At 40.2% G+C, this 25,865-nt stretch overlaps 2 protein-coding genes across 4 annotated transcripts in view; one reads left to right on the forward strand and one right to left on the reverse strand.

The window, feature by feature from the left end:
* CDK17 (cyclin dependent kinase 17) overlaps positions 1-3,264 on the forward strand; it is a 110,392-nt gene extending 107,128 nt beyond the window's left edge. The window contains exon 17 of the mRNA XM_003405273.4: positions 71-3,264. Within this exon, the coding sequence (XP_003405321.1) occupies positions 71-108 (38 nt within the window). The 3' untranslated portion in view covers positions 109-3,264. The remainder of the gene's footprint in view (positions 1-70) is intronic.
* ELK3 (ETS transcription factor ELK3) overlaps positions 938-25,865 on the reverse strand; it is a 92,907-nt gene continuing 67,979 nt past the window's right edge. For all 3 annotated transcript variants that reach the window (XM_064283710.1, XM_064283709.1, XM_064283708.1), the window contains 2 exons: positions 16,678-16,800; positions 938-13,418 (listed from right to left, as the gene is read on the reverse strand). In XM_064283710.1, the coding sequence (XP_064139780.1) occupies positions 13,320-13,418; positions 16,678-16,800 (222 nt within the window). In that variant the 3' untranslated portion in view covers positions 938-13,319. The remainder of the gene's footprint in view (positions 13,419-16,677; positions 16,801-25,865) is intronic.

The following is a 25,865-nucleotide window of genomic DNA, read 5'->3' on the forward strand; positions in this document are numbered from 1 at the left end:
AGTCACCAATTACTGTATGTGGGATAAAACTGAGCCTTGAACTGCCTCATGAAATGACTTTATATTTTAGGACATGGGAAGAACAGAAGACAGAGCATGCTCTTTTAAGTCTGATAACATGATTTCAAGCCCAGCCCCCCAGCCTTTCTTATCAATCAAGGACTCAGATCTGAAGGCAATTATTTCTTTTGGTGGACTTGGAATCTCCGTTTGTCTACACTGTCCTCTTCACAGTGGAGTCTTTTTATTTCAGACCTACAGATTGTTTTTATATTTGTTGTCACAGTGTGACAATTTTTTTGTACAGTTGGTTTTAAGGTCTCTTCTGCCATTAGAGCCAGTAGGTTACAGCTATTGATGTAACTGTAGCTGCAATTTTTGTGCAGGACTGAGAAACACAGTGCATTATTTATTGCGGAATCATTGCTGCTAAATAACTACTGTCTGTTTATTTAACACACCAGTTGAATGCCCGAAGAAGTTGCAGTGGCTTTATTATGTGAATGCATCTGTTTCTTCTCACAGATTGTTTGACTGCTGCATTTTTTGTTTGTTTGTTTTTAAAATTGAACTGCAGTGTTGCCTGGAATGTAAATTTAGCTTTGCTTAACAGTAAAATAAGTGAGCCATCTTGAACACTCTAAGTTCATGCTATATAATTTCTTATTGAATATTGGCAAATAGAGTAGTTAAGAGATTGATAAGCACAGTATGTTTAGGAAAGCATGTGATGCAGAAGGCGATTCAAGCAAGTGAATACCAGACATTTTGGGGATTTCTCGTTAGACACCAGTAATTAAAGCACCAGAATTATTTATTTTTATCTATTCCTCATTTTAGAAATATCTACTGCATATTACTGGCTATTTGCATACTAATACGCCTAACTAATTTTATGTTGTGCTTTACTTCAGTTAAAACTAAACCAAGTCCAGTCAAACATGAAAGGTCTTGCTCTTGTTTATTTTAAATATATTTCTTTTTTTTTTTAAGAAAGGATGATATTCCACTGAGGAACAATTTATTTCATTTAGGGGCTGTGTGTGTGTGTGTGTGTGTGTGTGTGTGTGTGGTATGTATGTCTGTTTTAATAACCTTCACTTGGAATCAGCTGAAAGCTGTAATACGTCTTTGAAATGAGCCATGATAAGCTACAACGAGAGAAACGAGAACTTAGAAGATTGTTCTAGAGAATTATAGGTATTATCTGTTTACCGGATATAGTCGATATTACAGTTTTGATTGTGCATCTCTTTGAACATCATAAACACACCTTGGTGTTACTAGCAGTGTTTTAAGCATTTGTGTTCACTTACTAAGGACTATTTGTTTAGTGCATCTTACAAACTATAAATCTTCATTGGTATATTTTGAAATGGTCATGTAAGTTTTTGGCTTATATATCATGAAAATAATCATAACTTAATTTTTTTTCCCTGGTATTCACTGTTAAACATTCAGGGGTCCTGCCATTTCTGTTCAGGAAATCTTGTAGTTTATTGTTGTTATTTAACAGTATTAAGTGAATCTTTGTATATTTCATTTTAACTTTATTTGTGAATAGTGATTGTGGCATGTTTGGGGTGTTATTTTAATATTTCATGATACTGAAATTTTAATTTTTTAAAAAAATTTTTCTGGAAGAAACAGATTGGTGTGTAATGGTGAATATTGGACCACTACTGCTTTTCACATTTGTAAATTGGTTTTATGTTAAACCTGTAGCCTAACAAACTGCTGTTATTTCTAACTGACAGACATGTATTAATATTGTACTTTGCAGGTTATAAATATTATGTGGAAATTCCTCCATTTTGTTTTGAAATTTATAATAACAGAATCTTCATGTTGTTAAAAATGTGGTTTTGTTGAGTTACGGTTCTTTCTTGGGGAAGAAGGCTGTGCAGTGTGGGATCATTTATTTTTATGGGTCTTATTTTTAAGATAATGAAGTCTCATTGTGCCAATAGTGATAGCTAATTATTTGTGATAGCCATTTGTTTTGTTTCTCTGCTCTTATTTTTTAGGATAGCACTCTCAATTAAAAAGTGTTAGATTTATCATTTCATAGGAGATGTGTGTGTGTACTTGATTTGTTGCAAATTTGACATACAGTTATCCATAAGTTTGATTCTTACATATATCCAGTAGTCATATAAAATTCTGCTTCCTAGATGCCCTAGGGATGTGTCTTCATTTTATTAAAGAGTTTGGTAAGCAAAAAAGTGTTTTTTGACACTAGAGCACCATTTAGATCCTGAAAAGCTTATAGTGAAAAGAATTAAAACTCAGAAATTTTGAACCTTGAACAGTTAGATTCATCTTAAGCTGACAAGTTTCATAAAAGTAAGAGAGGATGCCTTTTTTGGTTTCTTTCCAAATGGTGGTGTTTACACACATTGAATGTGCCATTCCAGGTGTTTAGAAGTGGCTGCGTTCTATTTGGTGCTTTAGCAGCTTAGGTTTGAAAGACTACATGTTAACATATGCGATGTGATGGATTGCTTTTATACAGCCGTGTTAGCCGTGGTCTTGTAACTCCCACTAAATGATTCAGTGGGACTATGCAGATAAGGTGCTTGTGGCCCACCATGGGAATTGGACAGCTTGTCAATAATGCACATAAGGTTCATGACACCCTTGTAGGGGAGGGACCGTGCAAATAAGGTATATGGAACCCTAATGAGGGACTGGTCAGTTTTGCCATCCCACTAGGCTTAAAATGAGCCATCGCGGTGGTGAAAAGGGGGCACCGCACTACCATCAAGAAGAAAAACCAGGAGCGGAGCGCATACTTTGGACCCAGGGTTCTTGCTCTGAGAACCTCCTAGACCCAGAAGCTGCAGAGAGAGCTCTAACACTGGAGATGGCACGAGACGGTGAGAAGTGGCAGCAGAGAAGGAGCATCAGTGAAACAGCAATGGCAGAACCGGGACACTAGCAGGAGTCAGCACAATGGGCTTCCTAACCCACGGAGCAAGGTGGCTACAGTGAGTGTGCCAACCCATGGAGGGAGAGAGCTGATCACCTTCAGGCAGGAGGCTTGCTGGTGGAGTGGAGTGCCCCCAGGCCCTTACTGGAGATGCTAAAGAGCTTTGTGACACTTGCCCAAGCAGGGCAGAGGCCGGGCCGAGAGACCGAGGGAGAGAGAGGCCTGCCTGCGGGCATGGCTGAGAAGATGTCCTGCTGGAAGAGCTGTATCCTGAGTTGTTCCTGATCCTGAATTGTAACCTGTTACTTCCTTAATAAACCCCATAATCGTGAGTATTGTCTGAGTTCTGTCTGGCCATTGCAATGAGTCAAACCTACCAGAGAAGCACAGAGTGCAGTGGGTGAGACGGGTGGTGTCAAAATTGGTAAAAAGGTTGGAGAAGGGAGGTATGTCTAACTTCCACCTCATAGGAATCAGCTTTGGACTTTCAATGCTCATGATTCCCTCACCTTCCCCTTGTGATGTTAGACGAGGTCAAACACCCTGCACTACGATTTTTACAACATGTTATAATATCTTATGGACTCAGGCCAAATCATGTGGTTTTAAAAGATTTACCCCCAAATATAATCTTTTTGAATTTATTGTTGTTTTTAATGTCCATGATTTTATTTTTTTTAGTATTCTAATCTAGTTTCTTATAATGATTCGTTTCTTTTTGATTGACAAGTTAATCTATATCAAAATGTTAAATGGGAACACAAGCTTATGAGCAGGCTGCTGAGCTAAAGAATTTGCACATTTCCATATGGTCCAAACTTGAGATCTCCAAAGGTTTCAAGACATTACTTGAGACCCAAGGAAAGGGGTAATGTTTTCCCCTGTTGTTCAGTCCAAAACTAGAAATAATTTTGTAATATTAAGCTTGAATTCTGGCTTTAGATAGGCAGGAATTTCTTTTGGCTACCGTAAGTCCTAGCTGAAGTTGGTAATCACTGTCCACCGCTGACCCAGAAAAGACCACTGAAGTCACCAATTTTCTATTAGAAGATTAGAACAAGAAATGTGTAACCAAGTAATGAATATAAAGGTTCTTTAATTAAAAAAAGGAACAAAAAGTTTTGATCTGTGATAATGGGAAACACTTCTCATTGGTGGCGTCTCCCCACTAGAAGTGGGAAAATTGAGCTTACCGGGAAAAACCAACACCTCCTGGAGATTACCACTTCAGTTCAGAGCCTGTAAATTAACCCTCTGTTAAGCAGGGTGGTGTGAGAAGGGGCCAGAGAGAGGGCAAGACATACAGACGGAGAGTAGGAATCACGATGGCCGCTCTTGTCACTTTCTTCTGCCTAAGCACCTACTGCTGTAGTGATGCAGAGGTACCTGGGATAGATCATAAAGATGAGTGTGAAGAAGTAGCTCGTGACCACCTGAATGATACACAGCACTTTTCAGGTGAGGAAAGTTCAGCATCTACCAAAAGTCTTGTGTGCTTAGAAGAGGATGGTTCCAGTGGGCTCTGGGTTAGGCATGGAACTGTAGTGAGTACAGGCTTGGAATTTGGGCAGCAGACTTTTCTCAGGACTCTATGGAATTCTTCTTAGAACAGTTCTAGTGAAAACATTGTCACAAAAACTTCAGCCATTTCTCCAGCTGTATTGGTGATGGTTCCACATTCTTCCAGCCAGAAGAGGTCATAGGCATCATCATCTTCTTCATCATCTTCCCTACCTGTGAATGTGTGAGGCTGAGGTGGCCAGGTGACGAAAGGGTGCTGTGGTGCTGTTTTGAGTCATGTTAACTCATCTCTGGATGGTGTGCATGTACTATTTTCTCTAGAAACAGTGAAAATCAGCAAAAGATTGCTTTTGGAGCCCAGTTCTGCCACTGTGTTCTTCACAAAGTCTTAGCCTATCTACCCTTCATGGCTTTGCAGTGATCTAGAAGTCCCCTTTCCCTTTTGAATTTAGAATTAGGCTCTCTTGCTCCTAGTTTCTAAGGAGCCCTGATGATTCAAACGGTTAAGCACTCGGCCACTAACCAGAAAGTTGGTAGTTTGATCCCACCAATCACTCTGTGGTAGAAATGTGAGGCCACCTGCTTCCTTAAAGATTTACAGCTTTGGAAACTCTATGGGGAAGTTCTACTCTCCTATAGGGTCACTATGAGTAGGAATTGACTCGACAGCTACAGACACAGGGCTACTAGCTTCTACATTACTATCTCATGTGATGGTGAACTACAGGCTTTCTGCTCAGTGTGAGTAAATGCAACCATACTGATCTTTGAGTTCCTCGAATGCTTTCTGCCATACCTGAACCGAGGCATCCTCTTTCTTCTGCCTGGAGCACTCTTTTCTTCTATCCCTCTTTTCTTTGCTACTCTTCTTTATTCTTCAGGTCTCAATTATTTCTTCCAGAAAGCCTTCTTTGACCTACTGTCCGCACCCTAAATCTACTACCAGACTGGGTTAGGTGCCCTGTCATTTAACTGCCTTTGCATTTGTTGATTGAATTAAAGACATATATATGCACAAAGCAATCCTGAATGATATGTAATTTTTATCAGTTATAAATTGGACCCTTCTTTCTGAAGGAACCAAAGACAAATACAGGAGTCAAAAATTGGTGAATAAAAAGGCAACTTTTTCTTCCTAAAGAAAAAAGAAGGCAGCTAAAATATGTGACTCTTCAGAAACTTAAGAACCAACCTATAATGAAACAGTTCTGTACACACACAAACACACACACACCCCCGTGGAGGGAGTGGGACTGGGAATAAAGTCAATACTGTGGAGTCGAAGTGGGGCCAGCTCTACAACAATTGAGAATCTGCTCCCCAGAAAACAATAATAGCAAATGTGTTTAAGATTTATATGTACTATGTGAAGATAGTCGCTATGAGTCGGAATCGACTCCACGGCACTGGGATGTGAAGATGTATACTGCTAGTTTAAATTCTTTCGAGGTCATCATGGCCACTAGAATCAAAGGTGCTGGGTTTGAAATCTGGCTAGCTCTATAATCTCCTGAAGTTATTTGACCACCCTGAGCCTCGATTTCTTCATCTGTAAAATGGGATATAATATCACATCCCTCATAGGGTTGCTGGGTTGTTGTTAGGTGCTGTGGAGTTGGTTCTGACTCACAGTGACCCTATGTACAACAGAATGAAAACTTCAGTCCTGGCACCATCCTTGTAATCGTTGTTATGCTTGAGCCCATTGTTGCAGCCATTGTGTCAGTCCATCTTGTTGAAGTTGAGGGTCTTCCTCTTTTTTGCTGACCATCTACGTTATCAAGCATGATGTCCTTCTCCAGGGACTGGTCCCTCCTGATACACCCCCACCCCCCAAAAAACCCAAACCCACTGCCATCAAGTAGATTCCAACTCATAGCAATCCTATTGGACAGAGCAGAACTGCTCCATAGGGTTTCCAAGGAGCACCTGGTGGATTCAACTGCCAACCTTTTGGTTAGCAGCCGAGTGCTTAACCGTAGCTTTCCCTCCTGATAACATGTCCAAAGTACTTGAAACAAAGTCTCACCGTTCTTGCTTCTAAGGAGCATTCTGGCTGGACTTCCTCCAGGACAGATTTGTTTGTTCTTCTGGCTGACCATAGTATATTCAATATTCTTTGCCAACACTATAATTCAAAGGCATCAGTTCTTTGGTTTTCCTTATTCATTGTCCAGCTTTCACATGCATACAAGTGACTGAAAACACCATGGCTTGTGTCAGGCACACTTTAGTCCTTAAAGTGACATCTTTGTTTTTTAACACTTTTAAGGAGGTCTTTTGCGCAGATCTGCCCAGTGCAACTCCTTTGATTTCTTGACTGCTGCTTCCATGGATGTTGATTGTGGATCCCAGTAAAATGAAATCCTTGACAACTTTTATCTTTTCTACGTTTATCATGGTGTTGCTTATTGGTCCAGTTGTGAGGATTTTTTTCTTTATGTTGAGGTGTAATTCATACTGAAGGCTGTAGTCTTGGATCTTCATCAGTAAGTGCTTCAAGTCCTCTTCACTTTCAGCAAGCAAGGCTGTATTATCTGCATAATGCAGGTTGTTAATAAGTCTTCCTCCAATCCTGATGCTGTGTTCTTCTTCATATAGTCCAGCTTCTCAGATTACTTGCTCAGTATACAGAATGAATAGGTATGGTGAAAGGATACAACCCAGATGTACACCTTTCCTGACTTTAAACCAAGAAGTAGCCCCTTATTCTCTTCCAATGACTGACTGCCTCTTGGTCTTTGTACTGGTTCCTGGTAAGCACATCTGAAATTCCCATTCTTCACAATGTTACCATAATTTGTTAATGATTCACACTGTTGAGTGCCTTTGCATCATCAGAAAACACAAGTAAACATCTTTCTGATATTCTCTGCTTTCAGCCAGGATCCATCTGACATCAGTGACGATATCCTTTGTTCCACGTCCTCTTCTGAATCCGGCTTGAATTTCTGGCAGTTCCCTGTCGATGTACTGCTGCAGTTGTTTTTGAATGATCTTCAGCAAAATTTTACTTGTGTGTGACATTAATGATATTGTTCAATAATTCCCACATTCTGTTGGATCACCTTTCTTTGGAATTAGCACAAATATGGATCTCTTCCAGTCAGTTGGCCAGGTAGCTGCCTTCCAAATTTCTTGGCATAGACAAGTAAGCACTTGCAGCAATGCATCTGTTTGTTGAAACATCTCAGTTGGTATTCCATCAGTTCCTGGAAACTTGTTTTTCGCCAGTGCTTTCAGTGCAGCTTGGACCTCTTCCTTCAGTACCTTCTGTTCTTGATCATACGCTGCTTCTTGAAATGGTTGAATATCGACCATTCATTTTGAAACTCAGTGTCTTCCTTCCATCTCCTTTCAATGCTTCCTGCGTCATTTAATACTTTGCCTGTAGAATCCTTCAATATTGCAACTTGAAGCTTGAATCCTTCAATATTGCAACTTGAGGCTTGAATCTTCTGGCACCCAGTTTAGTCTTTTCTTTCCTGTCTTTTTAATGATCTCTTGTTTTCTTCATGTATGATATCCTTGATGCCATTCTACCACTCATCTGGTCTTTGGTCATTAGTGTTCATTGTGTCACATCTATGGTCTCTGTATTCATGTGGGATATACTCAAGGTTGTACTTTGGCTCTTGTGCACTTGTTCTAATTTTCTTCATCTCCAACTTGAACTTGCATATGAGCAATTGATGGTCTATTCCACAGTCGGCTCCTGGCCTTGTGTTGACTGATGATACTGAGCTTTTGCATCATCTCTTTCCACAGATATAGTCGAACTGATTCCTCTGAATTCCATTCCATGAGGTCCGTGTGTATAGTCGCTGGTCATGTTGTTGCAAAATGGTATTTGCAATGAAGTCATTGATCTTGCAAAATTTTACCATGTGATCTCCGTCATCGTTTCTGTCACCAGTGCCATATTTTCCAACTACCGTTGCTTCTTTGTTTCCAACTTTCTCATTCCAATCACAAATAATTATCAGTGCATCTTGACTGCATGTTTGATCAATTTCAGACTGCAGAAGTTGGTAAAAATCTTAGTTTCTTCATCTTTGGCCTTAGTTGTTAGTGTGTAAATTTGAATAATAGTTACATTAACTGGTCATCCTTGTAGGCATATGGATACTATCCTATCACTGACAGCATTGTACTTCGGAATAGATCTTGAAATGTTCTTTTTGATGATGAATGCATTGCCATTCCTCTTTAATTTGTCATTTTCCGGCATAGTAGACCATATGATTGTCTGATTCAAAATGGCTAATACCACTACCAGTCCATTTCAGCTCACTAATGCCTAGAATATCAATCTGTATGTGTTCCTTTTTATTTTTGACGACTTCCAATTTTCCTAGATTCATACTTCATACATTCCACGTTCCTCTTATTAATGGGTGTCTGCAGCTGTTTCTTCTCATTTTGAGTCATGCCACATGAGCAAATGAAGGTCCTGAAAGCTTGACTCCATCCATGTTGTTAAGGTCGACTCTACTTTGAGGAGGCAGCTCTTGCCCAGTTGTGTTTTAAGTGCCTTCCAACCTGAGGGGCTCATCTTCTGGCATTATGTCAGACAATGTTTTGCTGCTATTCATAAGGTTTTCACTGGCTAATGTTTTGGAAGTAGACTGCCAAGTCCTTCTTTCTGGTCTGCCTTAGTCTGGAAGTTCAGGTGATACCGGTCCGCCATGAATGACCCTGCAGGTGTTTGAAATACCAGTGGCAACACAGAAGTCATGACAGTACGACAAACTGAAAGACACGTGGGGGGGTTGTTAGGAAGACTGAATAAAATAATCCATGTAATATACATAGAACAATGTCGTGCACATAATAAGCAGTTTTTTAAATGGTTCCTGTTATAAACTAAAATTATGTCACCTAGTGATTAAGTAATGAGCCCTGGTGGCACAGTGGTTAAGCACTCAGCTGCTAACCAAAAGGTCAGCAGTTCAAACCCACCAGCCAGGAATTTGATGTGTCAGTCTGTGTCCATAAAGATTTACAGCCTTAGGAACGCTGTGGCAATTCTACTCTCTCCTGTTGGGTTGCTATGAGTCAGCGTCAACTTGATGGCAATGAGTTTTGGGTTTAGTGATGAAATAGTGAATAAAAGTGGGTCTCAGAGGCCTGACTCATCTGGGAGTGGGTAGTTGGACATAGTGTATTCTTCAGTGCCAATATTTGGTTATCCCAGATAACCAAAGAGAGTGTGGACATGAGGGAGAGATACCGGTGACTATTGAGGTACAAAAGGACACTTTATAAAACTGATTTACTTGAACTCTTATGTACAAAATGTCTTCTTAGCTTTTTGAGAACAGTGGCCAGATTTCCATTCCCCATTTTCAAATAATACTTGGAAGGTAGTTGGTTCTCAAATGTTTCTTCAGCAAGTACCTACCACTACCTGCAAGTGTGACATACCATATGCTGCTCTGAATTGCCCATGAGCTTTTGACACAGGAGTTCTGACAGTCAGCATTTTGTTTCAGGACCTCCATTTATCCAGTATTTCTCCCTGCTCCTCTCCCCGCCACACACACACACACACACACACACACACTCTCTCTCTCTCTCTCTCTCTCTCTCTCTCTCGCTCTGTATATATCAAACTAACGATGGAGAGAGCATTGAGCTCATCCATGAAAACCACAGCCAGATCAGGCAGAGTTGGTGAGACTGGGAGGAACAATAACCTTTATAACCAAATCTACCTGATCACATTTTCCTGTGTCAACATGACTAAAAGAATAAATGGTAATTTGGTTTTTCCCTCCTTTCTCATTGCCCCCATCTCAATATTGAGTGACCGATAAAGCTTAAGATTTAAAAAGATCAGGGGACCACTTTTCAAACCCACTCCCTTCCCCCCAATTATATTTAATTCCTTAAATTTTTATATATCTTATCTAATCTATCATCTATCTATCTATCTATCTATCTATCTATCTATCTATCTATCTATCTATCTATCTATCTATCTATCTATCTACCTATCTATCTATCTATCATCTATCTATAATGTTTTGATGTGCCATATTTAGGCCAGATGACAAGACTTATTTTCCAGCTTGTACCCCATATGGAAAAGTGAATTTGAGTCATCCCAAATAAATGGAAATAAACCAACCCACTAGCTTCCTTAAGCGTTTTATCACAATGTATTTATTGAACAAAAATAACATAATAAAAATGATACATAAATGAAAATGAATGAAGATTTGCAGGCTTAGAAAACAGGTGTACAAAGAGACCAATGTTCAGATTATAGTTTTATAAAACTTTAGCCAATAGCAGTTTAACACTGATCAAGTAGACATATAAAAAGGAAAAAAAAAAGTAATATATTCTTTGGAACCTATTTTCTGACTAAAAGACTTCTATTTTTTAAAAAAAGAATGGGGTAAAATTGTCAAGGTTATAATTCAATACCTCCAGTTTTCTGTGTGGTATAGTGAATTTCTTGATCCATCCAAAATGATATTTTTTCCATTTCTAATGTATCTAGCGTATACATTTAATCAGTATTTAGAGAAAGAAAAAACAAGAATCAGATTTGTAGTCATTTGCATATTTCCAGTCAGCATTTACATTCAAAAATTATACTGAAAATATTTTTGAATGAGATTTTTACACATTAACTTTCTAGCTTCTAGAGAAGAATCTTACATTTAAGACATGTTCATTTATCTGACAAAAAAAAATTTAATGCTGTATCTTCCTCTGGTTTTTCTATCTAATACATTGTTCCGGGCCAGTCTTTATAGTTAGGCATCAGAAACAGAACTAGACTAAGCACCAATCTTTGTTCTGTTTTTAGTTAGCTGTGTGGCCATTTCTCCTATGCACCTGTCCTCATCTGTAAACAGGTGGTGGGAAGTATTCTTGAAGGCCCCATCTAGCTCTCATATTTTGTTTGCTGAATATCAGTTCCCTGGACCAGCTCCTATGAGTCAGAATTGACTCAGTGGCAATGGACCAGCTCCTTTTATTTTAGTACAGAATTATCCTGAGCCTATGAGGAGGGTGACAGTAGTGCCTATCTGTGGATGTTGGAACCAGCCCCATTGCTTTATAGTCAAAGATGAATGTTGGAATGTTTGGATTTTTCCACGCCATAAAGGTCACATAGCATCCCCCACCCCCCACAGATGCCCGTTTCCAGTTGAAAATATCAAACTTTGCATGTATTATAACAAAATTTTAGTGTGAAAATTCAATTAATTGTTTAGCCACATTTCAATTTGGTTTCTACTACTTGTAGTTAAGGATTATACTTAACCTAATCTTGAATTTAAGAATCCCTGGTTGGTGTAGATGGTTAACACACCCAGCCGCTAACTGAAACTTTGGAATTTTGATTCTACTCAGAAGTGCCTCGGAAGAAAGGCCTATAGATCTACGTCTGAAAAATCAGGCTTGAAAACCCAGTGGAATACTGTTTTACTCTGACACACATGGGGTTTCCAGGAGTTAGAGTCAACTCAATGGCAACTAGTTGGTTTAATCTTGAATTTAAAGCACTGGGCACTTTCCACTTTTCTTATGTTGCATTAGAACTTTCCTACTTCATGTACAGAACGATGCTTCTATAGAGTGGTGCCTGCTGATTTTTTGAAGGAAGAGCAAATCTGTTTCTATTATCAGTGCTCTAAGCTACAGAAAAGAATTTACTGCACAGTGTTATAAATTGTTACCTAATCAGCCAGTTCAGTTCCACAATGATGAGGTTCCTAAAGAGTTCTCTGTTTCTTTTATCAGGTTTCCTTCATCTCCACCATAAATTCAGTAATAAATACATAAAGCAAAGTGTCCTACCTCTCAATTTCCACAAGCCAGGGTATACCTATACACCTGGAGGTACTCAGTGTTACAGAATTGTTCCTTTCTTGCTTGTATTTATCACCAGTCTGGAGCCTCTTAAGTTCCAGGAGTTTAGAGAAAACCTAGCCCCTTTACTGACACAGTAAAAAAATCAAAGGGATGTGATTCTCTACGGAAAACTGGGAATAGCAGGGCTAGTTATTTTAAATAAGAACACATTAACCAAGGAAAGTCCTGGAGCATGGCTAGAGTGAACTTGATGTAGATTTTCCATCTCAAGTTTTTGTTTGGGAGGAGTATAAAAAATGCTGTAAACAGCTGGGAGGCTAGTCTTTCAAAATTCATTTTTAAAAAATGCGCTTTAGAACATTTACTTTCATGAATGTTTATTGTCTAAATATGGCTTAGTTTGTTCTTATAAAAACATCAGTTGGACATTACATTTACTAAATTTCAGTCCAAAAGAGGTTCTAAGGCAATTCTTATATAATTGAAAGCACAAAAGGAAAAGTAATAAGAATATGCTTTCATCTTGCCTACTTGTGAAAAATAATGAAATTCTACTAGAGAGTTGATACTAATTTTTTGTCTTTCAAACATTCTCTTAATACTAAAAAATATATAAATCATTTACATAAAACTAACTGCGGAGGAAGGCACAGCTGGTTATAGTGTCTGTTAAGCACAGTTCAGCATATGCAGAATTACAGAGAAAACAAGCTTCACATCCTTGTTAGTTACACTGAAATCCATTCAGAAAAGTTCTTCACTGTCAACAGTGTTCGACACTTAAGAGCTAAGAGGATATTAAAAAAAAAATTAAAGTTCATTTAATGCAAAACAGATTTTCATATATACTTGAATATAAAAAAAAAAGTTTAAAAAATGCTAACATAAATCTAGACTATCCATGTTATGAAAAGTGCAAACCAAATTAACAGAGGGTTTCACAATGTCCTTCTCATGACATAGGTAAACTAGTCCTTGAGGGCAAATTTCTTTCTTCCCTTAATGAGTCCTTAATTGCGGCCAGACGTCATCAGGATTTCTGAGAGCTGGAAGAAAGCAGGACTGGAGAAGCAGCTCTGTCCAGACTGGGGATTGGCACTGGCATGTGGCCGTTCAGCAGTGTTGGGAACTGTAGGGGATGAAAGAGTTTAAAATAATTACTGCAACTCCACTGGGAAGAATTCGGTTCTTCGCATTCCTGGACAGACCAGAGTAGATCAGTTCTCCCATCACCCCTGTGTTGGAGGCCAGTTGCCAGTCTATTTTATGGAATGAGAATTAGAAAGCCACAGCGAGGCCAGATTACATGCAGCAAACAGGACGAGGCCCAGAAAATGTCCCTACTTGCTTTATATGGCTAGGCTACTAGAAAAAATATGTATTTTATGTCGCTAAAGCATGTCCTAATACTATAGAAAAAGATGTTCAAAACTACTTAGATGCTGATCTGCCTTAAACATTAAGAAAAAAATTTTAATTTTGAAAACTGTAGATATTCTTCATGAGTCAGTTATTTCTAATACTGTATTTTGAAATTTGCCATCAGTTTTTCAAAACACTACAAAGATATTTTTGAGTAACTTGAAAGTGAGAAATGTTTTCGTATTGAAAGATTAAGATGAAAGATCAAGAATATATTTTGAAGCTGAGAAATGTTCTAATTAAAATGATAAGATCAAACTTATTAGATCAGTCATCAATAGCAAGACTTAATAAAATTAATTTCTGTATTTGTAATTAAGATGATAAAAGTATATGCTTTGATAACAAGTTCCAGATCTGAAAACAAATGTATCAGTGAAGACTCCCAACTGAACAGGAATATTCAAGGCCTACTTTTAGTACATGACTATTCACAATTAGTTTTTAGTGTGACATGTATGCATCAGAATGATCTCCTGGGCTGTCTTCTAGCTTAATTCATATTTAGTTCAGATGAGTTAAATATTAAACTTTGTTTAAACATCAAATATCAAGCTCTAGAGGTTGGCACATGTTAGAAGTACAATAAATATTTGTAGAGCAAGTAAATATATTTTTGCAATTTTCAAGTTATTTCAGTAACTATTTTGTACCTGGCGCCTAGACACAGTTTTGTTTTTGTTTTTGTTTTAAGTCACTAATCCTTGCCTCATCCTAGTTTTCACTCCCTACTTATTCCTCAAGTCCAAATAAAAGCCACTAGAAACTTGAAGGAAATGCTACTATCAGGCCCGATCCCAGACCTTCTGAATTTGTTGAATTAAAATAAATACAACATTCTGAAACTCTGGGTGGGGGGAGCCCAACAATCTGTATTTTATCATAACCTCCAGGCGATTCTACTGGACAATAACTTTGAGAACTACTGGTCTCCAGAAGATTCTGATAATGTTTCGAATCACTGTGGATATGAACCATGGTTACTTTGGGGACAATTCCTCAACTCTCATACTCAGGAAAAAGTTAATATTTAAGGAAGGGGAACCCAAAGAACTCCCAGCTATAGCATTCAAATCTCACCAAGCCCTCCACCAAAGAGATGGCAGAATTCCCAAAAAGGGGGGAAATGAGAAGCCATTCATTATTCAAATATCTATTGAACCCCTACTATCTATCATGCCCTGTGTTAGATTCTAGGATAGAGCTGGTATTGCAGTCCTTACCCCCGTGGAGCTTACTGTTGCCACACAACTCCTTTCTGCTCTACTTGTTAGTTGCCATCGAGTCAATTCTGACTCATGGTGACCCCATGTGTGCAGAGCAGAATTGCTTCATGGATTTTCAAGGCTAACCTTTCAGAAGTAGATTGCCAGACCTTACTTCCAAGGCACCTCTAGGTGGGTTTGAACTGCCAACCTTTCAGTTACTAGTCCAGCAATCAACCATTTGTGCCACCTAGGGACCAATACAAGAATACTGCTGCTTCCATGGTGAGACTTTCAGGAAATGAGGCCTTTTAGCTCTCCACCTAAAGATTAGTATTCCTAATCTAAAATTTTCCCAATACTACATTTGCTCACTGCTTTTTGCTATCTGTTTCTAGTTTTTGTTTCCCTGCCTGAGACAAAATGGTTAAGAATCAACATGTTGGCTGTGCATGACCAAAGCTCAATTTCTTGTGATGGGAACATGGGCCAGGGAAGAGAAAGAAACCCAATTACTCCAAGGATATAGTCACATTATGACATCCTACCCCAATGTCTCTAGGAAACCAGAGAAGCAAGATAGCAATCAAAACCTTTGTACCTCCACCCTTCTCCCAAGGAGACCCTAAATCCCAGCATGCTGAGCTCCTGGCACAGAGTTGGTACTCAGCAAATACTAACCTTGACAAGCAAAGTCACCAGCTCAGAAAAGCATGAAGATCTGATCTTTTTAACACTTAGCTTTCTTAGACATCTCTTTGGGAATTCTTAGGCATCATTTATTTAATCCGTCAACAAGTAACTACTGAGCATCACTTAATGTGCTAAGAAATGTGCTAGACACTGGGGGATGCTACACTGAATAAGATGCAGGTCTGGTTTCCTGGGGTCCACAGTCCAGTGGGGGAGAGATTGCCAGATGAACAGACAGTAACAATATCGAATGGGGAGTGCTAGACTCAGCAGGAGCAAAAGAACTTCAGGCGGCTTGGGGTGAGCCACACTGCAGGGCACAGGATGCAGGGTGGAAGGGACATGGTTAGAGTTAGGTAAAGAGGGACAGGACGGTGAAGGGCTAAGAAGTTTGCACTTTATCCTGCTTCATTCCTCTTCCTAGGATCCTTTCCACTGACACTCAGATTTTCCAACAGTAGCATCTTGGTCGGTGAGTAACAATCTTTGGGTTCCAAAGAGGAAACACTGATTTCATGTGCTGCTACTGCAAGACTCTAGTGTGTGAAAGCGTAATGAATGTGCTCACCTAGCATCGGGAGCTCTACAACATAAAGCAGCTGAGTCTCAATTGTTTTTAACCAAATGTCCTGGATGCTCCTGGTTTATGGAACAAGGAACACTTGAATATGATTCATGGATTTATGCAGATACCTTTTCTGTCACAGTACGGAGAAATCACTTTTTTTTTTCCAATTTATTTCAAGTGATGTTAATATTTTAAAGTCTTTTATAAAAAATAATGTTTAAAGTTTTGCCTTTTCCTTAATTGACAGTTTTCAGAGTCAATGAAAGTATCCAAAACCCTTTAGGAACCTAATTGTTCCATTTACCTGACATGAAGAAGCCATTTCTGCCTCAGTGAAAATTTCTGCCGTTGAAGGGTGTGCAAACCCCATTTATGTGACTTCCTTTGGAAACTTAATATTTTAACCATAGGGCAGAGCTCAATGTTACTTTACAGGATTTATAGGGGGAACAAATCCTTAGAAGTTCTGTATGCCAAAGGGTTCATGTCCAAATGCTCACCTGGAACAGCGTGTTTGGCCCTTGCAGCCTGGCAGGACTCAGCGGAGCAACTGGACTAAGACTACTCCAGAAATGTATGCTGGATAGCAGCGGACTCGGGGTCAAAAGCAATCCATTTGGTGTCTGGGAAAGAAAGCAAAGAGACAATGCTTGACGTAAGTATCCTTGGCTCCCGCCACGACCTACAGCAGCAGAGTGGTTAGGTGTGCTAACAATAGGCCAAGAAAACAGCCCTTGCCATCTAAGGAACACCTGACGACTTTACTGCTGCAAGCCCGGGCCCAGTTTAATTTTACTTTTCTTAAATGCTAATTCTGTTAGCAGTTTTGTAAAGGAGAGCAGTACTGACAAGTTACCATCCCTAATCATTCTAGTGGAAAACTCAAGGTTGGAGCAACTTTTGCCAGGATGATTTATTCAACTTGTTCCCCCTCCAAATTAAAAAAGAGGATTCAATGTCCAAGCCAAACAGGATCCCACGGGTGGGCTTTATTTTTTTTCTTATCTATATATATATTTTCCCCAACATTTCTACATATACAATTCAGTGACATTGAATACATTCTTTGAATTGTGTAACCATTCTTACCCTCTTTTTCTGAGTTGTTCTTCCCCCATTAACATAAATTCACTGCCCCCTAAGGTTCCTATCTAATCTAATCAAATTGTTGTTGTCAATTTGATCCCATGTAGGTAGTTCTTAAAAGAGCATTATGCTCGTGGCAGACATTTTTTACTAGTTAAGCTAAACTATTGTTTGCTTTTAAGAAGATTTCAGGGGATATTTTTGGTTTAAGATTTAAAGATTATCTCAGGGTAATGGTTTCAGGGGTTCATCCAGCCACCAAGGCTCCAGGAAGTCTGAAGTCCATGATAATTTGAAATTCTGTTCTGCACTTTCTCCCTTTTGATCAGGATTATTCTATGGAATCTTTGATCAAAATGTTCAGTAATGGTAGCCGGGCACCATCCAGTTCTTCTGGTCTCTTGGCAGAGGAAACTGTTCACAGAGGCAATTAGCCACACATTCCGTATCCTCCTCCTATTCCTAACTCTCCTTCTTCCTCTGTTGTTCCAAGCAAATAGAGACCAATTGTTGTGCCTTGGGTGGCTGCTTGCAAGCTTTTAAGACCCCAGGTGCTACACATTCAACTAGGAGGTACTAAAGAAGCACTAAACATGTTATTAGGCCAATTAATTGGGATGTCCTATGAAACCATGACCCCAAACCTCCAAAACAAGAAACCAAATCCCATGAGGGTTTTGGTTGTATATCAACAGCCTCTGCAACTTTTTGTGTGTGTGTGTGTGGTCATTATTGTAAATATATCTATCAGACAACTTTTGCCAGTTCAACTTTTTATAGCTGTACAACTTACTGGCAATTACAATGATCAGTTTTGTAACCCTACCCTTAACACGATATTTCCATCACCATTAACCCTCCTTCCCCGCTCCCTCTCACACCTGGTAATCATAAAAAACTTTGTTCTCTCTACATTTGCCTTCTTTTTTGTCTTTTTGTATAACTGAGGTCACACAATATTTGTCCTTTTGTGATTATTTCACTCAGCATAATGTCTTCCAGCTCCATCCATATTTAGCATGCATTTTAGCATCCATATTTAGCAAGATTGCATTTATCCTACTGGCTGAATAGTATTCCATTGTATGTATGAGCCACACTTTGTTTACCCATTCATCTACTGATGGGCATTTAGGTTGTTTCCACCTTTTGGCTATTGTGAATAGTGCTGCAACGAACACTGCTCTACAAGTCTCTATTTGAGTCTCCGCTTTCAAGTCTTTTGGGTATATACCTAGAAGTGGAATTGCTGGGTCATATGGTAGTTCTATGTTTAGTTTTTTCAGGAACTGACACACTATTTTCCATAACGGCTACTATTTTGCATTTCCACCAGCAATGGGTAAGGGTTCCAATTTCCCCACATCCTCGCCAACATATGCTATTTTCTAGCCCCCCCCCCCTTTTTTTTTAGTCTTAGCCATCCTAGTGGAGTAAAATGGTATCTCATTGTGGTTTTGATTTGCATCTCTGAGATGGCTAATGACGTTGAGCATCTTTTCATGTGTTTGGTGGCCATTTCTGTGTTCTTATCTATGTTATCTTATTTTTCTACAGCAAACATTCATTACTTGGGTTACACATGCACACACACATTTTAAAGGCCTCCCAAGCTTCACTTTCCCTATCAATGACCCTTTAATACGTTAGGATCTGCTACTGAAATACCCTGCAACAGCTTCCTCAGAAGCTCTTAACTGACTCTTCCCGATTTCACTCCAGACATGGGTGGAAGAGAAATCATCTCCCTGGCAATGGTTTAAAAAACAATCCTTTCTTGTCAGATTGGGTGTAAAGCCAAAAGTCTGGATTTCCCACAAGAGTGCCAAGGATTGCATTTGCTTGCACACACACATTAGGAGTCCCGGCCTGCAAGGCAGCTAGAGAGCAGAAGAAACGACCAGCCCCAACTGGTAAATCTTTGTGGCTTTTATTCTCAGCGGAAGCAAGCTCCCTGGCCCAGGGTGGTTTTGCAACTCTGGTGACTGGAAGGAGCCCTCAGTGGTTTTGTGATGTCAGTAAGGTGCTTCGTATAAGAAGAACCACAGCAAAGGCACCAGCATTTCAGATTGCATCATGCTGGATGCTAAAATGTTATTTTTTTTCCTAGAATTGGCCTCAGTAGCTTCATTAATTATCAAGAGCATTTGGCTTAAATCTCAACTGAAACGTCTGCTCTGTTTAGCAGAATGGAGACAAACATCCAAAGGTTCTCAAGCTGTGAAGCTGCTGAAAAGTAAACTATACAATGTTATTTAAGTCTTTGGTTCCATTTCCTACATATTGAATGACCAATAAATACACGTTTTGAATAAGTTTCACATTGTTTTAGTCCAAGGCAATTTCTCAGGTGTATGACGCCATCTGGTTTAACAGTTAAGGATTAACGGTCAAGCGTAGGCTCTGCCAGGGTTTCAATTTCAGAACTACTATTTCCTAGCTATGTAACCTTGGGCAAGTTACCTAACTGCTCTGTGCCTCAGTTTCTGATCTGTAAAATGGGTAGAATAAAAATGCCTACATTACAGTGTTGTCAGGAAGATTAAATAATCTATGTACACCTTCTTAATATGTGCCTGGCCCATAGCAAATGTTCAACAAGTGTCAGATGTTGCAATCACTCTAAGTACTTAATGAATGTTTTTGAATGAAGAGATGAATTAGTAATTACAGATAGTCCCTGACTTTAGACATATTCAGGTTATGACAAATCACTTTTACAGCCGACCTTTTTTTTTGTACATCTTATTAGCATTAGTAATATGTACTACATACAGTGTTGCAATGCATAATTTGCTGATGCCATCATATCTGTAAGTTTGTGTATATAATGTTTCCAACCTCCAAAGACAAAGATTGGATTTATAAAGATACTGATAATAAAAGACAATAATAATGAAAATTAAAAAAAAAAAAGAAAGGTATTCTCTTTACATCAGAACTGATTTATGATGAGGTCACTAGAACAGAACCCTGTGATAAGTCAGGGACTAACCTGTAATTGAAAGTGTACCTGACGTCAGGAGCTCTGGTGGTACAATGGTTAAGTGCTTAGCTGCTAACCAAAAGGTTGGCGGTTCGAGCCACTCGCTGCTCTGTGAGAGAAAAGACCTGACAATTTGCTCCTGTAAGGATTACTGCCTAGGAAACCCTATGGGGCAGTTCTATCCTGTTCTATATAGGATTGCTATGTGTTGGAAGAGACTCAACAGCGTACAACAACAACCTGACGTACTTACTAAATGTATTTCATCTATTCTTGGGAGAAATTCTGAACTGTATATGAAAAGTACTTATATGCTCTGAAACAAGCCCCCGCCAGTCAGTCAGCACTTCAAGGCTCCTCTCAGTTGTGTCAGGCTCAAACCCCACAAGCTCAGGTGATCTGAGGACTAATATTTGCATGCTACTCTGGAGCCAGGCTTCAACCACAATGTGGCACATTAACATTTAACCACCAGTGTGTTCCTGGCCTCTCAGTTTACCTGTCAATGACAGCCTCAAAGCTCAAAAGAGACGATGAGTATTTTCTAAACCACGAAACATAGCTATTTTTCTCTTATCCATGGCCATAAATACACATTCCTAGTCAGAATCAACTCGACAGCACCGGGTTTGGGTTTTTTTTTTGGGGGGGGGGCAATGTATAGTAAGTAGTATTTATACTTCCACGTTCTAAAATCTGTACCCGTGTCTGCATTTGAGATGTTTGCACATTTAGTTTCTATGGGATACAGAATGTACTCAGAATACAGTAGCCTTCTGTTTCTCATGGCTAATATGTTTGAAATGTCTTCTATAATATATGCAAATAAATATTGTGAAATGACTTCATTCGCTCCTCTCCCTCCCATCCCTGTTCTCCCTGAAGCTCCTGTGGCCTGAAAGAAAGAGCTATTTGGTTGCTTTTTTAAGGAAAATTCCTGTAAAGCCTGGCCTGGGTTATCTCAGGTATAGTGTGAGCTTTCATTGCCTCTCTCCACAGTTCCTGGAGTCAGGCAGGGTGGGCTGGGCCTCAGGTGTAGGGGTTAAAGAAACAAGCCACAAGCAAAAGCTGAGCTTCCTGTTCTTTCACCAAAGAACGTCTCAGCTTGAAGTCTCAGCAATGGGCCCTTCTGAACTGCAGACAGGGAGCTCCTGATCCCAATCAGCTGCTGGGAAGAGGATGCCCTCAGACCCAAGGGCAATGGATGTTCATTTCCCAGGGGAAAGACCCTCCTACCAGAATCTTATTTTCATCTTCCTCTTTGTCATTTGAGGGAGCCCTTCTGGTACAATGGTTAAGTGGATGGCTGCTACCCAAAAGGTCAGCTCTTTGAGCTTCCAAGTGGTTCCATGGGAGAAAAGACCTGGTGATCTGCTCCCATGAAGGTTAAAGCCTAGGAATCCCTATGGGGTAGTTCTACTCTGTCATATAGGGTCTACTCAAAGGCACACAACAACAACCCTGTCAGTTCCTCCACTTAGTATCAAGTCTTCTAAAAAGTCTACACCATGGAGCTAAACCAGGTAAGCTGGTGCTGCCTGGACGTACCCCTCCCCTACCCCCTGCCCCGCCGTGTCCTTTCTCTTGTGTGAATCATGCCCACCCCCTTGACTTCTTCCTCTTTACTACCCCTGCCCACTGAAATGCCAGCTCCTCAAAGGAGACTATCCTGATAGTCTCTGGACTAGCCCCTTCAACCAGATGGGATTTCTCTTTTTTTCTGAGTCCTCATAACCCTTTGTAACCATTTTTTTTTCATAACATTTAATATTCCCTGCCTCATATCATGGTATTTTGCATATTTTTCTTAAACCTCTTTGCATAGTCATTGGGGTATCTCGCTCATCTTTATTCCGCCTGTAGCACCTAGCTCATAAATTCTTGATAAGCTGAACTGAACTGCAACTCTAGGCTGCCTCGCTGATTGCCTATTGGACCTCTCCACCTGGAATGTCTCTTTCTTACAAGTCTTCCATTTCTGTCAATAGTACCACCATTATCTAGCCACTCAATAAATATGACTGAGTGTACAGATGTCTCAGGTGCAAGAGGTACGATGATAAAACAAGGCGTGATCCCTATACTCAAAGCCCTGTCTACCACCCAGGTGACAGTCCTGGTCACTGAGATGTAAAATGTCTTCCACCTCACCCAAAAGCTAAGCATGGCCTGTGGATCCCTCCTGGAAATGACTCTCCTGTATACGCACTTCTTTCTGTGCCTGCAGTACACATGTCCCTAGCACCTTTCATATGGAATTCTGCAATAACCACCTAAACCAGTCTACCTGCCTCTTGTTTCTGTCCCAATCTTTTCTGCACACTGTTGTCACTAAGGCAATCATCCTAAGATACTATGGGCAATCAAACTTGTTTCATGGTTTCAGAAGAAAAAAAAAGTACAACCGCCTTAGCCACAATTCTAGGTCCTTCCACAATCTGGTTTCATACACCTCCTAATTTCCCTATGTGAACCCTCCTACTTTGCTTGATACTTCCTATGCTTATCTAACATACTTAGAGAACCAGAGAATTCCAACCTACTAGTCCTTTAACAAAGGGCGGTAGTGGTTTGATGGTAAAATTCTCACCTTCCGTGCAGAAGACCCAGGTTCCATTCTTGGCCAAGACACCCCGTGCACAGCCACCACCCATCTGTCAGTGAAGGCTTGTGCGCTCCTATGATACTGAACAGGTTTCAGTGGAGCTTCCAGACTAAGATAGTCCAGAAGAAAAGACTTGGAGATCTACTTCCAAAAATAAGCCAGTGAAAACCCAGTGGATCACAACCAGTCATGGGGATGGCACAGGAATGGGCAGTGTTTGGGGTTGCCATGAGTTGGGGGCTGACTCAACTACTAATACTATAGTATTAGTAGTTTCCTATCAAAACAAGTCTAAATTCCTCAGTCAGCTTTTAGAGTCCTCTATAATTTCACACTGCCCTGAATTATATATTGCCCCTTATTCTTTACCTGCTAGACAGCAAGCTGTAAACTCATGTGAGAGTAGGAACTATGTCTATATTGCTCACCTCTGTATCCGCAGGTGCCTAGTAAGTGCCTAGCAAATGGTAGGTGTTCAATGACTATCTCCTAAATGAATTAACAAATGGTACAAAAAAAAAAAAAAAACTTGTTCCCATCGAGTTGATTCCAACTCATAGAAATGGTAAGTAGTCATTTGTGTGACTAAAAAGGATATTGATAAACTGATCAACAGGAAGTTATTGGCCAATTACTTGATTGAGATACTGGTTAAGTCACTCAAGCTTTAGAAGTAAGAAAAAAAAAAAAAAAACCATTGCTGTCAAGCCAATTCCAACTCATAGTAACCCTATAGGACAGAGTAGAACTGCCCCATGGGGTTTCCACGGAGCGACTGGTGGGTTTGAATTGCCAATCTTTTGGTTAGCAGCCATAGCTCTTAACCATTGCACCACCAGGGCCCCTTTGGAAAGTAAAGGAGACAAAATTGGGATGCCCATTCAGCAAACTGTACCAACAAACATCTCTAGTCTTAATCTCCCAGCATAAAGCCTACAGAATCCATGACAATACCACCTTGGGGTTAAAAGAAAATCTTCAAAAGGTGACTATGAATCTCTGGAAACTCCTGAAGTCACCTGAATTCAAGTTCAAGCATGGTTTTAGGGACTTTAAAAAGGAAATGAAATCCCACAGAAGTTGTTTGTGTAGCACTGAATGGACTGATTTTAAAGAAAACCAAACCAATTGCGGTCAGGACAACTCAGACTCATGGCAACCACACACGTGTCAAAACAGAACCGTGCTCCACAGGGTTTTCAGTGACTTTTTTCAAAAGTAGATCACCAGGCCTTTTTTCTAAGAAGCCTCTGGGTAGACTTTTTCAGTTAATAGCAAGTATGTTAACCATTTGCACCACCCAGGGACTTGCTGATCTTAAGGAAAGGGGGACAAAATAGAGAATTCCATACAGGCCCAGTATAAGCACAGCAAGTAATGGGGCAGGGGGGAAGGAATAGGAGCAGAAGAACACAAGGGGCTGATTCATGGAGGATCAAAGCAAAGGGAAAGGCAAGGGGAGAGGAGACGGGCCCCAGGGAGGAAAGATGGAGGGTACTACTGTGCTGTGTTTCTTTCAGGCAACACAGAGCTGGGGGTACCAAGAGCCTTCTGCTGGAGTGTCAACAAGTCACATGAAACTCAACCAGTGACATACTTCTACTGCAAAGAGCTCCTGAGGGACACCCTCTCCCCTGTAGGAATGGTTGTGGTGGAGGGAGCTGCAAGCTGAACTGGGGAAGAGTGGTACAGAGGTGGGGTAAGCGCGGGAACAGAGTGGGATCACCCCCAGCAGACAAAACACAAATAACTTTTTCCCTTTGGTGGTATAATGGCAAAGGGACTAAAAAATGAGAACCCATCCCAGATCTGGAATAGGATGCAGTAACACCCTTCTACTTTATTCCACATTCCCACGTGATGACTTTGGCTCCAAGTTGTTACATCACCCAGGACATGAAGGAAGAAGGTTCTAACATGTTATTCCTCAGCAGACTGTCTCTGCTCAATTAGCACTAATCCAAGGCCACTGCTAATAAAACATCCTGAGGCCTGCATACTCAGACTCTGATGGCGAGTTCATGTCCAGGTGCTGGCACGCATCTGAGTTCTGCATCTTGAGCATCACACTCGAGATGAACCGAGGTTTTGACATAAATGAAGGGAATGTCCTGTGCCAGCCTCAGATTCTTAATTATCCACACATTGTTAAGAGATGAGGAGGGAGAAGCTGGCTGGTTAGCTCAGCTCATTAGAGCATGGTGCTAATAAAGCCAAGGCCACAGGTTCAATCCCCATATGGGCCACTTTCTCTTTCAAATAGTCAACAATTTCTTTAGAACAAAGATGAGAAGGTAAAGGGGCAGGGAGACTAGATTAACAGAAATGGGACAACCAGAACAGGATTAATGAGTATGTTCACCCATTGTGAAGACTAATGCCACTGAACAATTTGTATAGAAATTGTTGAATGGGAGCCCAATCTGCTGTGTAAATTTTCACCAAAAAGACAATAAAATATTATTTAAAAAGAGAGAGAGAGAGAGAACCGAGGACAGAGAGACTGTACAGAAGAGGCAAATGGAAGGAAGAAGGACAGATGATACCAACATGCAAAAGACACAGAGAATCAGAAGTTCTAGCTGGCACCATTTGCTGTCCATGGCACCTGGCTAGGAACCAGGAGGGTTTCACATCCTGGCTCCTCCTCCTCTGTCTCAGTTTCTGCGACTCGTGCCATCAATGATAGCATCCTTGCTTTTCTCTAAAAAACCACCCTGTTGCTTTTCTCTAGCAAGAGTCAAATATGACCTCGCTGGCCAAGTTCCGACTGGATCACTCCTTGGCGCCTAGTTGCCTTTTTTAGTCAGTTTCTTCAGCTCCTCACGGTTCCATGATTGAGGGGTGTTTGAGTGATCATCGTATCTGTCTACATTAACAATCTTTGATTATGAATTAAAAACTTCTCTAAAAGACAAGAGTAATCTCTCAAATACGCTTTGTGCAGGTAGGGCCTAGCAGATTAACACAAGTGTTTTCGATGGGAGAGGTGGTTGGGGGGCGTGGTGGGT

The sequence above is a fragment of the Loxodonta africana genome, chromosome 4 (assembly GCF_030014295.1).
Source record: "Loxodonta africana isolate mLoxAfr1 chromosome 4, mLoxAfr1.hap2, whole genome shotgun sequence".
Classification (NCBI taxonomy): Eukaryota; Metazoa; Chordata; class Mammalia; order Proboscidea; family Elephantidae; genus Loxodonta; species Loxodonta africana.